At 33.2% G+C, this 15,143-nt stretch overlaps 1 protein-coding gene across 2 annotated transcripts in view; it reads left to right on the plus strand.

The window, feature by feature from the left end:
• The first annotated feature begins 2,983 nt into the window (after nucleotides 1-2,983).
• The window catches only part of LOC143045047 (disks large homolog 5-like), a 74,008-nt gene continuing 61,848 nt past the window's right edge, over nucleotides 2,984-15,143 (plus strand). The window contains exon 1 of one of the 2 annotated variants that reach the window (XM_076217338.1): nucleotides 2,984-3,026. In XM_076217338.1, the coding sequence (XP_076073453.1) occupies nucleotides 2,999-3,026 (28 nt within the window). In that variant the 5' untranslated portion in view covers nucleotides 2,984-2,998. Of the gene's footprint in view, nucleotides 3,027-6,942; nucleotides 7,376-15,143 lie in introns of those variants that run through there. The other variant, XM_076217337.1, reaches the window with a different exon arrangement.

Raw genomic sequence — 15,143 nt, forward strand, 5'->3', positions numbered from 1 at the left:
ACAACGAGACTTCCGGTAATAGTTTAGAACCAACGGTATCTTATTTAAATTAACGGACAACAACGGTCTTTTTAACAGCATTTTATGTTTTCAATTCTATGAAAAAAAAAACCGATGACACCACAACGTTCTTTTTTTAACATAATGACTTCAGTTGGTATTATGACCGATCAGTATGTATAAAAAGAGGGTTAGGGTCTGCGGGGTGTGGTTTTCATTTCTGTATTCCTTAAATATCAGGGTTTTTTTTTAATCTTTTCTTTATAGTTATGCAAATTTCTATCTATTCTTTCAGTTTTACCAACTTAAGGGTTTTTTTTATTCTTTACTTTCTATGGCTCATTTTTCTATTTCTTTATAATTTTTTGTCACGTTTTTCTCTAATTAACATGGATCCAATGTTTTCTATTCAATAAATATAATTTATAACATAGAGATGTAGGCTATACAACATTTGGAAAAGAACCCAACTACACAGAATAAAATAGAAAATAGCTAGATTTAATCAACATAATATTCCGACTCAGGCTATTCTAAAATTTTACCAACTGGTTATTCGTATTTTTTTTTTATTTTTTTAGGCGCACTTTTGACTTTTCTTCATTTTTTAGTGCATTTTTTTTTTACCATGGCCTGTTATTTTTCTATTTTGTAAAAACCATCCTATGATCCAGATCATCAAAGGTGTGGGGTATAAAGAATTTAGACAGCACTACAACAACAAGTTCGGACAACAGAAATTAAAAGATTATAGAATTACTGTATAATATATTCATAAGGTATTATTGAGAAGACGTCATAAGTATGATTCAATTTGATTTGTGTGTCTATTAATCCATATTGCTTTAATTTAGCAAACAAAGTATGTTTAAACTAAATCAAACGATCTTCAATATTGAAGCTGATTTCATGTGAGTTTGACGATACAACAATTAAGCTATGAATCTTTCCAAGTCAAAGATAAACATAACAGTGACTGTCAAAGATCTACGGCTTAAAAAAACAGTGATAAAAAATCAAACATATAAATATCAATATTTGGCACTCATACCACATCTTCTTATATCTAATTAGTAGGAGAAAGAGCGACTTTTGATAATCACATGTACAGAGGATTTGGTGGTGTTAAACTAATTTTATTTTAACACTGAAGATCTAGATCAATGAAATAACATAAGGCGTATAAAAGAACATAAAAAAAGATACCAACATCTTATGTTGATTCAGCATAAGTAAATTGAACAAATTGCGCTCTTAAATTTTGACCAACTGTACTTCTATGTTAACATGTCATTGATATGGTCATACATATCGAGAATATATAAACAAAAGTATATAAATAAAACTTTGAACTGTTCGAAAAAGTAAGTATGTTCTACCCCAGGAATTGATTAGAAAATATGCTAGTTTTGCTGGCTCTGATCAAAGAATCTTGATGAAAGCCGGCAAATAGCATCTATCTACAGCAATGGTTAACATTTCAATTCACATAAATTTGATAAAACATTATGTTATCTAAAATGATTAAATTAAATTTGCTTTTGAAATAATAGTTCTTGGAATTGCATATCTGCAAACAAAATCGTTTTTTACTGTCAAAAATGGCTTAACTACTTAAAGCCGGCAAAATAGCCACTGCTTAAAAATGAACAACATACTGCGTTTTCTTAAATACTCAGAACTTTAACGTTTAACAGGAGCAAGTCATTAACACTTTTCTCATTACTATCTGGCACACTTACCATTATTAAGTTTAAAATGTAACTTGATAAAAAAAATTAAGTGACCAGAAGAATTTAAAAAGTGTTTGCCAATCCTTCTTTCAACAATTCGCATACGCATGAATATCTTTTGTTTTTGTTTTTCTTAATAGATATACGGAGGAAGATGTGGTATGAGTACCAATGAGACAACTCTCATGAGTGCCAATGAGACAACTCTCCATCCAATTAAGTAACAATTTATAAAAGTAAAACATTATAGGTCAAGGGCTTTCAACACGGAGTTTTGGCTCACACCGAACATCAAGTTATAAAGGGCCCAAAAATTACTAGTGTAAAATTAATTCAAACGGGAAAACCAACGGCCTTATCTATATAAAGACGAAAAACGAGAAACACTTATGAACCACTTAAACAGACGACAACCACTGAACATCAGATTCCTGACTTACGACAGTTGCCCACCAATTGCAGCGGGATCAAACGTTTTAATGGTACCAAACCTTCTCCCATTTTTGAAACAATAGTATAAAATTACAACATAGAAAAACACACTATAAAATAACAATTGGAATGACTTAGCTCAATCAAAAAAAACGTAGTAACACAACATGTTACAGTTTCGATTTTATTTTGGTATCTTAGTGTGTAGCATTATTAAGTAATAATAATTATCTTGACAGACACATTTGGTTTTTATATTATTTTTTCCGCAATTTCAAAGTACGACAATATGTCAACATTTGCAGGTTTTGAAGTTTGATAGTGTATCATTGCCATTACACGTTCAGAAACAAGATCTTTCACGATCCGGTCGTAATACTTGACAGTCGTTACATATAATCTGACGATCATTTGCTTCGAGATACCGAATGACGGCCGTTTATTAAGGATGTATTATTCTGACATTTTAGTCTCATGCAGTCTCGTTGAAGTCTCGTTCTGGAATTATTTCCAAAATATGCGATACAAGTGGAAAATAGCAATGACTTTGATAATTATCATAATCAAACTTAACTCTGTGAAAGAATTGTGTATTTCCAATAAGTTGTATTTGTAGAAATTTGTTCACAAAACGTACATTTTCATGACTTACAAATGTATTACAAACATTTTTTTGCACGATAAGCTGTTTATTTCTCACTCACGAATCGAAAAGCAATACAATTAGGAGATAACAACCACAATCATTGAATTATTACGACTGAGCCGTGGCTAGGAGGAATACATAGGCTGGTAGTGGAGTATGGTTTGAAATCGAGTACTAGACTGATCTCATGCCTAAGTCAACATTAGTGTTAAAAGGTAAGATTTCGCTTGACGGTTAGATATCTTTTTTCGAGGAACAAACAAGAAATAGATGTTTTCATAGCTCGAACTTTAAGTCAGACTTCAGACTTACTTTGTCTTTATTCTAGACTTTTAATTATTCAGTAAAAAGTTTACAATTAATAAGCGCTTATGTTTTATACTATAACGATTAAAATACAGTGTGCTGTTACATTTCTATATCATCTGTTTACTTAAGTAAATATAGATATATGAAAATAAATGTTATGTGAATGACCTTGAGACAACTATTTCATTCGAGACGTTTCGGCCACCGACTATCAATTGGTCCGCAAGTCGTTTCGGCCACACAATCAGTTCGTCGTAAATCGTTTCGGCCACACTATCAGTTTGTCATTAGACATTTCGGCCACACTATCAGTTTGTCATAAGACATTCAGGCAGTTTCGGCCACACTAACAGTTTGTCATAAGACGTTTCGGCCACACTATTAGTTTTTCATACGTAGTGTAACGTGTCGGGCGTTAATATCTCAAACGTCCGTTCCAGTAAATACTTGGATCCAAGTTGTCCACAAAAAATACGGTAACACTTAAAACTACAACTACAACTATCTATATTACTGATTCACAATGAACTAAAATATACACACAGACTCTTTGCCGATATAAAGTAACAACGGACAATTATATATATATAAATATAATACAATAAAGCAGCCTGTCCTCAAGATAGGACCGTCTGTCACTAAAAGACAGTATGGCTGGCACAGTCTGTCTTTATCAGACAGTGTGTGCTGATACAGACTGTCCTCCGAATGGGACAGTCTGTCACTTCCAGACAGTGCGGACTGGTACAACTTGTCCTCCGAGTGGAACAGTCTGCCACTACCAGACGGTGCAGGCTGGTACAACTTGTCCTCCGAGTGGGACAGTCTGTCACTACCAGACAGTACGGACTGGTACAGCGAGTGGGACAGTCTGCTATGACAATCCAATCAACTTGTACGTTCACTTTGTACCCAGTATAAAGTGTCTTCTGAATATCAAAGCTCTTCTAGCACTTAATATTTCCGACGTACGCTCTGTTGAATGATGACAGCTCATCGACACCCAACCGACAGCCTCGAATACAACAACAAATGGTAGTGTTTAACGACCTTATAAACAGCCTCGAATACAACAACAAATGGAAGTGTTTAACGACCTTATAAACAGCCTCGAATACAACAACAAATGGAAGTGTTTAACGACCTTATAAATGGTCATACAGCCCTCGCACGGTCGGCTCGGTGCCCGAAGGCGTTTGGTGAGCGTTTCAATAATTTTTGCCATCGGCCAGGAACGAGTGGTGGTCGCCATTTTGGAGGTCGCCATCTTGGTTATGTGAGTTGTTATGATTTGGTTTGTTGACTATTTTGGTGTTATTTCTTCACAACGGCTGCTTTCAGGGCCAGTTTGGTCAGCTTGGCAGCCCGCTAACCTCGATGATGGAGTACTGGTAGATGAGTCGTGGACGTAGTTCTAAAGATGACAGGAAGCGTCATCAGGACCAAAGCCGTGAGGCAGTGAATTGAAGGTCAATCATCTATAATCATCTGTAATGACTGAGACGTGAAATGATGAGATGAATGGACAGCCTTGAATACCGTTTCTCATTCTCTTAAATACCCGTGGTCGAATTCATTATTTACTAGATAGGGGTGTTCTCTAAATGTTACCGATACTGAACACAAGAACCCCTCTCAAAGACCCCCATACCCTTGGACTCAACCACTAACTTTCCCGCCAAATGTCTAAATCGACTCAACGCTTCCTCAGGGGCTGATTCAGCCATTCTTAAAAAGGGAGGGTTCCCAACCCAGAGTAAAAGTGGGGTTCCAACTATATGCTCCCATTCAAATGCATTGTTCGGACAAAAAAAAGGGGTTCCAACCCCCGGACCTCACAGAAATGTCTGTGACCACAATTGACCTACATTCAAACTCATAAGTCGAAAATAAACAGACAACGTCATGGCTAAGGAAAAAAGACCAATATACTGGCTAGGTATGTTTGTATCCCGCCATTGGTAATGTTCCTTCTGTGTGAATAATGTATTTATGCAACAAGATTCTCCTGTAACCATACATACCAATTGCAAACACAGTCATTTTTGCTAGTCAATTCGGACACAGTCGTTTCGGTCACACTCGATTCGGTCATACTTTTTCGTTTCGAAATATTCTTATTTGAAAAGGAATTTTACATTACAAAGCAATTTGACCATTAATCCAGACGAACAGTATTTTAGTTAAATACAAGTTTTTTTTGATTGTCGGCTAGCTCCTAAAACTAAAAGGCTTTGAAAGAGATGGATGATTGTATATTTGAAATTCAGAATTATTTAGAGTTATCTTTCTTTTTACAGCTGACTGTCCCTTCATCTGACATGTGAATTAATAGTTTTGTTTATATTTTGTTGACGATTATATGCTTCTTATAATTAATAATTTCACATAGTTTTAGTCTTATTTTGAAAACAATAAAGCCGTAAATATAATTAATATGAGGCAGGCATAACCTGTGAATGGGGACGAAGTCTGTATGTATTATTTTCTTAATTCAATCATGTTGATAAAAGAAACCGAAATACCGTACGTAACGTTCCCGATTTTGGTTCTGTTGTTAGGGAATTAGCTGTGACGTTCATTAAGTTATGACGTCATATTCGATGTAAACAAAAGAAACGCTTTCATCAGGTAACGTAACGTTTTTTTTTCATATCAAACAATTATTAAAATTGAATTTGTATTGAGATCCAATCTTATGTTTTACTAGACTGATAAATATAAAAAAATAATCAAAGTCTCATGCAAACAAGACAAGATTTCTGCGCAAATGCGGGAAAACCGGAACAGGAACTAGATCTGAAAAAAAAAGTTAACGATTTTGAGTTCATTAGTACAATGAAAAATTCGGGAAATTTTCCCAGATTTTTTTTTTTTTTTTTTTTCATTGATTTTTCTACCGTAATTGGGGACTTCGTCCCCATATCATGCCGGGTAGACTTTATGTAAATGTGAAGATCCCCTGTGAATGTATTAACTATCTTGAACTCCAGTCATAAACCTTATAATTGGAATGGTTGATGCAATAATATTCTGTGTTGTTTTTTTTTTTTTTTTTCATTTTAAAAGGATTTAATTCCCAGTTTTATTATTATGGGGACGAAGTCCCCAATTACGGTAGAAAAATCAATGAAAAAAAAAAAAAAAAAAAAATCTGGGAAAATTTCCCGAATTTAATGAACTCAAAATCGTTAACGTTTTTTTTCAGATCTAGTTCCTGTTCCGGTTTTCCCGCATTTGCGCAGAAATCTGTCTTGTTTGCATGAGACTTTGATTTTTTTTTTTATATTTACCAGTCTAGTAAAACATAAGATTGGATCTCAATACAAATTCAATTTTAATAATTGTTTGATATGAAAAAAACGTTACGTTTCCTGATGAAAGCGTTTCTTTTGTTTACATCGAATATGACGTCATAACTTAAAGAACGTCACAGCTAATTCCCTAACAACAGAACCAAAATCGGGAACGTTACGTACGGTATTTCGGTTTCTTTTATCAACATGATTGAATTAAGAAAATAATACATACAGACTTCGTCCCCATTCACAGGTTATGCCTGCCTCATATTATTGTTAATGCAGTCGCCAATCAATCAATGATGTATTAAAAATGCGAATTGTGGATTGTTCTCAAAAACACTACTAGATTATAGGCATGCCAATAATCATTTTAAAAAAAATCATTATACAATCATTATAAAAGAAGGATTAAAAAAAAATATTAAAAAAAACTTTATTTAAGTTTTCTTCCAGCTTGATTGAATTTTGCAATTTTTAAAGAAAATAATCCTGCGAGGGCCTCATGTTTATACGAAACAGTGGCCAGAACCTAATCAGCTGAGCGCATTGTTTAGGAAAATCAACATGGCCGCTATGATATGAAAATTTATTGTCGAAGTCAAACTTCGACTATTAACAATTCAACCATCTGTTGACAATGTGAAGCTGTTACAGTCCTAAAATGGATGAAAGTCACAAAGAGTTGCTGAAAATACACCGGGATAAGTTTTTATCTTCAATAGAAGTTGACAGACTATTTCCAATTTTACAAGATGCAGGAGTCCTCGATTCGGATGACATTTCATTGATCAAATCAGCAACAAGTCGAAGTAGTCAAGTCGACAAACTGTTGAACATCCTTCCAGAAAAGACCAGCTATTCTTTTCAGACCTTATGCCTTGCTTTAGAACCAACTTATCCACATCTCTTGACTGTCATGTTTCTTGGGAGCAACAACACTGTCTCAACACCAGGTATAAAACTTGTTTGTTTACATTGTATTCAAAATAATTATTCTCATCTATATACATGTACATGAAACAATTTTTTAGTGTCAACATTCTAGAAGTATGTTTGATGAATTTAGAAATAAAAATATGTTCATAAAATTTAGAATTAGGCACTTTTGAGTGGACAAAGTCGCAGGAAGGCGTCAAAGCAAAAATTTCAAATAGCCTTCCAAGACATCATAATTATTTGGACTACCCCTGAGGTATGGAAGGAGCAAAACTACCCATGCATATTTTAAAATGATCTGTTATAAAAAAGGAGAAGTGGTATGATTGCCAATGAGACAAATTTCCAAAAAGAGTGAAAACGAAGCACACATTAGTAAATTTAGGTCACCATATCAGGCCTAATTTAATATATTGTTTGTTTCCCCAATCCCGACCCTGCCAAGCCAGGTGTGGGTAGGTAGGTAGGGAAATAATTTTATTTTTTCCAAAAAGCTGGAACAATGTGGGTTGATCTGGCAAGCCTGAAAATCAGAAATGAATAAAATAATATTTGACTTAGTTTTAACAATACATTTTGTAAAATTTTGTGAGTCGGACCATTTTTGCAGGGTTGGTCAGGATTGGGGAAAAAAACAATATTTTATTTTAGGCCTCATATTTAACATATTTCCAGACTAATTAATTATTTTTTGTGATCCATTTGTTGCAGTAGTGACATACAAAATTTGTCTTGGGTTACTACTAGTAGTACATGTAATCAACTTATAACTGTTATAGGTGGTTTAATGCATTTCCTCCTGCCAACCACAGACAGCAGAGTCATGTCTATCTAGATTCAACTTGAGTAGTGGAGGGGCATTAAGTTATACCATGTTCAGACATACATCCTAAAATTGTTTTCCTTTTTCTAACTTTTCTGCCTCAACAAAATGTTATGAAACTTTTACACAATGCTTATAACCACAAAAAAGTTCAAATTTGAATTTTGGTGGCGTAAGTTTTACCATTCTAGAGTTATGCCCTTTGCAAATGAAAAAAAAATGCTGAATTTTACATTTCTGTACTCTAACTTAGATATGCCTCAAGCCCTCAACCAAACATTATGAGATGTATACACAATACTTTTTACTCCAATCAGTCTGTCTTTAACAGTGCTTGTTCCAAAATGGCATCAAAAATGTTAGGGTAGGCACTTTGGTTAGTGGAAACACATGTACATGTATTAATTCTTTTGGCCAAATGGAAAATTTTTTGAATTTTTAGTCTCCATTCTCTTACTAAAGTTTGCCTCAACCAAAGATTATGAAACTTATACACAATGCTTATTTCCACAAAACACAGATCAAATTTGAATTTTGGTGGCCTCATTTTTACCTTTCTAGATTTATGTCCCTTTCCAAATGGACAAATAAATTGCTGAAATTTTTTATTCCCTTCTCTAACTTAAGTTTGCATCAACAAAATGTTAAGAAACTTATACCAAATGTTTACTACCGCACAACATAGATCAAGTTTGAATTTAAGGTAGCATCAATTTTACTGTTCTTGAGTTGTGTTCCTATAATGTTGTATGCAAGTGGGGGCATCATTTGTGCCCCATGGACACATTCCCCATTTATTTGTTTCTTGTTTTTTCAGCATGTACAAAAAATGTACATGTACAAGGATTGATTTATTATGAAAGAAATTATACATTATTATAAAATAAATTTAATTTACATGTAAAAGTACAAATTATAGTACTGACATAGTACTAGTTAGTGGATTAAGAATTTACCATATTGTAGCTAGGAAAATCAGCTACAAAAAATGTACCATGAAATTTTATAAGGGAAGACTGTATATGTACATTTGAATGTCATCATGGTCATGGTTGAATGAACAGATCACACCAAACCATGCAAGATTGATGCTTGTCAGATTTTTTTTTTTAAATAGCTGAAGTATACATGTACATACATGTATATGGACTTGAAATGATTGATCCCAATCTGAGCAATCTCTGAGCCATACATCGTGTCTGCATGAAGTGGCTAGCCACGTCTACATGTAATATTGGTAGATGATGGCATATAAATACAAGTAATCTCAACAGTTATTAGTTTACCAGTACCTAGTAATATATATATTGCTCTCTAAAAATATGATAAAATTGAGAATGGAAATGGGGAATGTGTCAAAGAGACAACAACCCGACCAAATAAAAAACAACAGCAGAGGGTCACCAACAGGTCTTCAATGTAGCGAGAAATTCCCGCACCCGGAGGCGTCCTTCAGCTGGCCCCTAAACAAATATATACTAGTCCAGTGATAATGAAATAGACTATTTTCTTACTACCTACTTTCGAGTTTATATCTTTTTGTCGAGCCTTCGACTTTAGTCGAAAAAGCGAGACTAAGCGATCCTACATTCCGTCGGCGTCGGCGTCGTCGTCGTCGGCGGCGTCCACAAATATTCACTCTGTGGTTAAAGTTTTTGAAATTTTAATAACTTTCTTAAACTATACTGAATTTCTACCAAACTTGGACAGAAGCTTGTTTATGATCATAAGAAAGTATCTAGAAGTAAATTTTGTAAAAATAAAATTCCATTTTTTCCGTATTTTACTTATAAATGGACTTTGTTTTTCTGCGAGGAAACATTACATTCACTCTGTGGTTAAAGTTTTAAAAATTTTAATAACTTTCATAAACTATCCTTGATTTGTACCAAACTTGGACAGAAGCTTGTTTATAATCATAAGATAGTATCAAGAAGAAAATTTTGTAAAAATAAATTTCCACTTTTCCGTATTTTACTTATAAATGGACTTAGTTTTTTTTGCCAGAAACAAAACATTCACTCTGTGGTTTAAGTTTTTAAAATTTTTATAATGTTCTTAAACTATCCTGGATTTCTACCAAACTTAGACAGAAGCTTGTTTCTGATCATAAGATATTATTCAGAAGTAAATTTTGTAAAAAAAAAAATTCACTTTTTCCGTATTTTACTTATCAATGGACTTAGTTTTTCTTCCAGTTAACATTACATACAGTCTGCAGTTAAAGTTTATACAACATTTATTAGATTCATAAACTATCCTGGATTTTTTACCAAACTTGGAAGCTTCTTTCAATCAAAAGACAGTATCGAGATGGAAATTTTTATTGATGTTTTTCCTCATTTTGTTGAGTCTGCGATTAACAGCAAAAGTAGGCGAGACACTGGGTTCCGCGGAACCCTTACGAATTTTTTCATGTTAACTTACTCAGTCAAGGTAGAGGAAATTAAAGAAGTACAATCAATTTGACAATCGGTTCAATTTTGAGGGGATGTGGAATAACTGTTAATATTTTAGAAAACTTCTTTCCTAGATTTCACCATTATACATATTGATTTAACTTGTTTTGGTCGCTCTTACCTGCTTGACCTGACAGAACCAGGATGTCCTACCTCAAAGTGAAAATAAAGGTAAAATTTGGAGTCAAAATTTGAAATTCAGACAGGAAATAGTCTCTGGTTTGCTAACATTATTTGTTTCACTGTTCAAGGGTAGAATACTTTTCTTTTTGGGAAGGATGCGGCGAGCATGGGTTTTTGTTCTTGAATTTTCAGGCCTGATAACAAGTGAAAAATGCTAATGTTGCATACATCAGGTTGAAAATGTATATTCTGACCCAAGACAGATTCCAAAGAGGTTCTGAACATAACACACTGATGCTCTTTTAAATAATACTTTGAAAAATACAACTAGAACTGCAGTGCAATTCTCTATTATGGAAGCATTGTTGAAAGTGTCCATGATTATGCTTTAAAACCAATTGAAGTGTTTTTGTTCCCGGTATGTGAACATTAGGATAATAATGAACGCATATACATTGTCTCTTGATTGAATCTATGAAATACAGAAAAAGTTCATCCATCATGTATTATACATGTATCAAAATTTCTTTGAGTCCTATGTCTAATTAAAGTCCATTGTATGACAGAAATTAAATATATATATATGTCACAGTATGTTTTGTGCAATAGAGGCCTCATAAATTTGTTTTTGATGTTGTTAGATGCACAAATTTGCAATTTGAAAACATTTTTTTTTTACATTTCCTAATTGAAACAGATTCAGGTATTTTTTCAGTGCAAACCAGTTTAAATTGTATTCTAATTGAAATGGTAACCATATAATTCACTTTTCAGGTATGTTCCTTTTGGGGTAAAAACCTTCTAAAAAGTATGTCTACCCTTGGTACAGCCAATGATAATTTCTTAAATGATTTTCTCTATTGAGTATTTGTTTACTCAACAATGTGTCATCCTGCATTTGGGTGGAGTGCACTTTAAAAATTATAAAATGACTAGCACTTTAACAACTAATGGATCAGTTAAACGAAGTCTGAATTAAATACATGTATAATACTATATATATTGTGTTATCAGTTTTCTGATAAGTCGTAAATTGCCAATTTTTGCTGTGCAAGATAAAAACCCTAATACTAGTTTGTATTGATTATTTTTTCATTCTAATGCTTTATTTATGAGTAATGCACAGATGTCACCAGTCGCTGAAAAGGTCATTTGTGTTTCTACATTCAAGATTGACATTTTTAACAGCTAGGGTAAACCTGTTTGCAGATTATTTTTGTGATTATTTATCACTTTTCTTGTTTGTTTTAGAATAAGGAAACGTAGGCCTGTCAATGTTTTTAGTTTTCATTTTTAGTGGAAGAAGACGTCAAGTCTTCTGAAGACTTAAGGGGCCGACCATTGGCTTTGAGTCTCCGTATGCCGCATTCATTTCGTGTATTACAATTTCAAAACAACTTAGATTCCTGACACCGATTTTTACACATGATTGGGCATCTGAATCATTTAATTTGTAAATTATGATTGTAAAACAATCACTATCGTAAATATGACCCTTTTATTTATGTAAATTATTAGATTTCATCTCATCCACATGAACGTAATTTGTTTACTTGTAACAGGATGTTTTAACTGTAGATATTTGTATTACGCATGCGTGAATTTGGTATCGGTACAACTCGCCCTGTTTACAAGTTCGCCCTTGAAGTTACGAATTTGCAATCCTGCAGACAAGAAGATTTTATTTTTATATAAATAAAAAGGATATATAAAGTGTTATCTTTATTCATGGGTTTCCTTTGTCATGTGAATTAGATGCCCTTCGTAACATACATGTGAACCTCCCGTTTAGGAGAAAAAACTCCCGTGTATGAAATTTTTCAGACGCCATATTTGATCATTTCTTACTACTGTACGGGTGTAATTGACACCTGTCAGGGGCGGATGCAGGAATTTTCGAAAGGGGGGGTGCTAACCCAGGGCACCCAGGGCAAAAGGGGGGGGGGGGTGCAAAACATATGTCCCGATACAAATGCATTGATCGGCAAAAATAAAGGGGGGGTGCGCACCCCCGGAACCCCCCCCCCCCCCTGGATCCGCCACTGCCTGTGTATTTTACCTGAACATCAAAAAAGATGTATAATTATATGGCTTTACTTGACAGCTTGGGTGTCAAACATACTGGTAATCAACGATGTTTACCCCCGGCTAACTGCCGTTGTGTTATCAAAACGATGTGTATTGGGAATATTGAAATACTTTTTTGTTACTTCCCTTTGTTTTATCCTGTTTTCAGTTATTTTGCTTTTAAAAATGTAAATGGTAAAAAGACTATAAATGATTAATATTTTAATCAAATAATCATAAAAGGATGTTGATTAAATGAATTTAAATGATTTTGGACAAATAAAAAAATTAAAATTTATAAATTATTTTATTAATTTAGACCTCCTTTCAAGGATTAAATTGAAGTTTATATATTAAATTTGTTTATAACTGGTTAGAAGTCAACATACAATATGTGCAACTAGGCTAATAGTCTAACTTCTGCTAGCTTCATGGATAATTTTTCTACCGATTTAATATATAACTAGAATTATGCAAACAGACTTAAGGAAAAGGCATGTAAGTCATGTAAGTTCATACAAATATGACACTTTTTCTAGACAATCCAGATCTTGCAAAATACATCGCTAAAAATTGTAACCTTTAATTTTGTTGTTGTGCAGTAAAAACCCATATGGGAACTTTCAAAAGTTGGCAGGTATGTAACAAGTCTTACTATTTTTATGCTCCATTTATGGGCAATATGTTTTCTAGTCTGTCCGTCCGTCCTGCTTCTGGTTATAAAGTTTATGGTCGAGGTAGTTTTTGATGAAGTTGAAATCCAATCAACTTGAAACTTGGTACACATGTGTTCCTCTTGATATGATCTTCTTAATTACTGCCAAATTAAAGATTTTACCTAATTTTCATAGTCAACTGAACATAGAAAATGATTGTACGGATGGGAAATCCATGTACTTATGACCTTTTCTTGTTTGAAGAAAAAAAATACATTTTAACGATAATGGAACAAAGCAGCCTGGGTAAGTGGGGCTGCTTTTATGGTAATTCAAGTTACCTTTTATTCACCTTCTTCCACTTCAGAGCTATCAGCTCTTTGATTCTAAGTGTGAAGAAAGAGGGGATTATGGGTAATTATAAAAGATGGTGCTAAGAGAAATAAAGGAGATATGGTTTGAGAGTAATTGAAAAAAATGTCAAAACAATTTCCAGGCTGCCTTTTTTCTTAAAACATAAGAAATAGTACTTTAAAATAAAAATCCTACATTTTCATGCATGTTCAGGAGCACATGTTTTATCCTAATTTTAAGCCAAAATATAGAAATAATTAATGTATTACTAAAGAATTATAAGAAATTTACTCAGTAAATGCGATGAAACAATTAAAGTTTGTTGATGCTATGAATCTAGTTTGAAGTTGACAATTTGAAGAGGGGCACCAACTTTTCAATCACCGAAAAATGACCGCATTAGTGTGAATTTTTTGTTTTCGGATCCTTGATTACAATTGACTTATTTGGAACTTTTCCTTGAAATTTTTTACAAAACAAAATTATTGTGGTCTAAGGGCATGAAGAATGTTCTAGACCAATCTTCTGTTAAAAGGAAATAGACCATTAAAATGCATAAAACAACTACTCTGGCTTAAATACTATCAAATAACCTTATAAGTTGTATATTTCAGACTGTAAATGTAGGTTCACTACATAAGATTACAAAATTCAATTTTTAGGGCCTATTATTTGTGAGACATATGAATGATTGTTTATGCTTCACAAATCCTTATCAATATTATAAACAATTTTAGGTTTTATTGACACAAGCTAACTTAAAATTTTGATGGTTTTCGGATCAGTGATGCCAGAGTAATGGGACATTTATGCAGTTTGAACATGTTTGATGATATGTAAAGTTTACTTTTGTAAATGACATGTTATATATTTTTTTAAACTGCACTTTCATGAATGACATTATATTTTTTTACGACTTTACAACAAATTGAAGTGAATTTCCTATTGATATTTTTGGGATACGATTGCTTTCAAGCAATCTGTAGACTTATACCGGTGGCTCAGAGCATTGCCCTCACGTCAATCGTTTTATTCTAAACATGAAGGAACATCTCAGATTCTTATGATTGTCTTGCTTTAAAAGGTAAAAACAAACAAAGGGATTGAACTTAATCAACTTTCCTATAATGTTCTTTTCATAATCTTCATGTTTGATAATTCCCTTGACTTATATGCGTGTTTTTAACAACACGGAAAATCAGAATTAAGCAGTATTTATATTTAGTGTTTTTATAAATTTAGAAACACTTCAGAGGGAATTCCCAGTTTTGATAAAATGCGAGAGTTATCTGAATACCGATAA

The sequence above is a fragment of the Mytilus galloprovincialis genome, chromosome 9 (genome assembly GCF_965363235.1).
Source record: "Mytilus galloprovincialis chromosome 9, xbMytGall1.hap1.1, whole genome shotgun sequence".
NCBI lineage: Eukaryota > Metazoa > Mollusca > Bivalvia > Mytilida > Mytilidae > Mytilus > Mytilus galloprovincialis.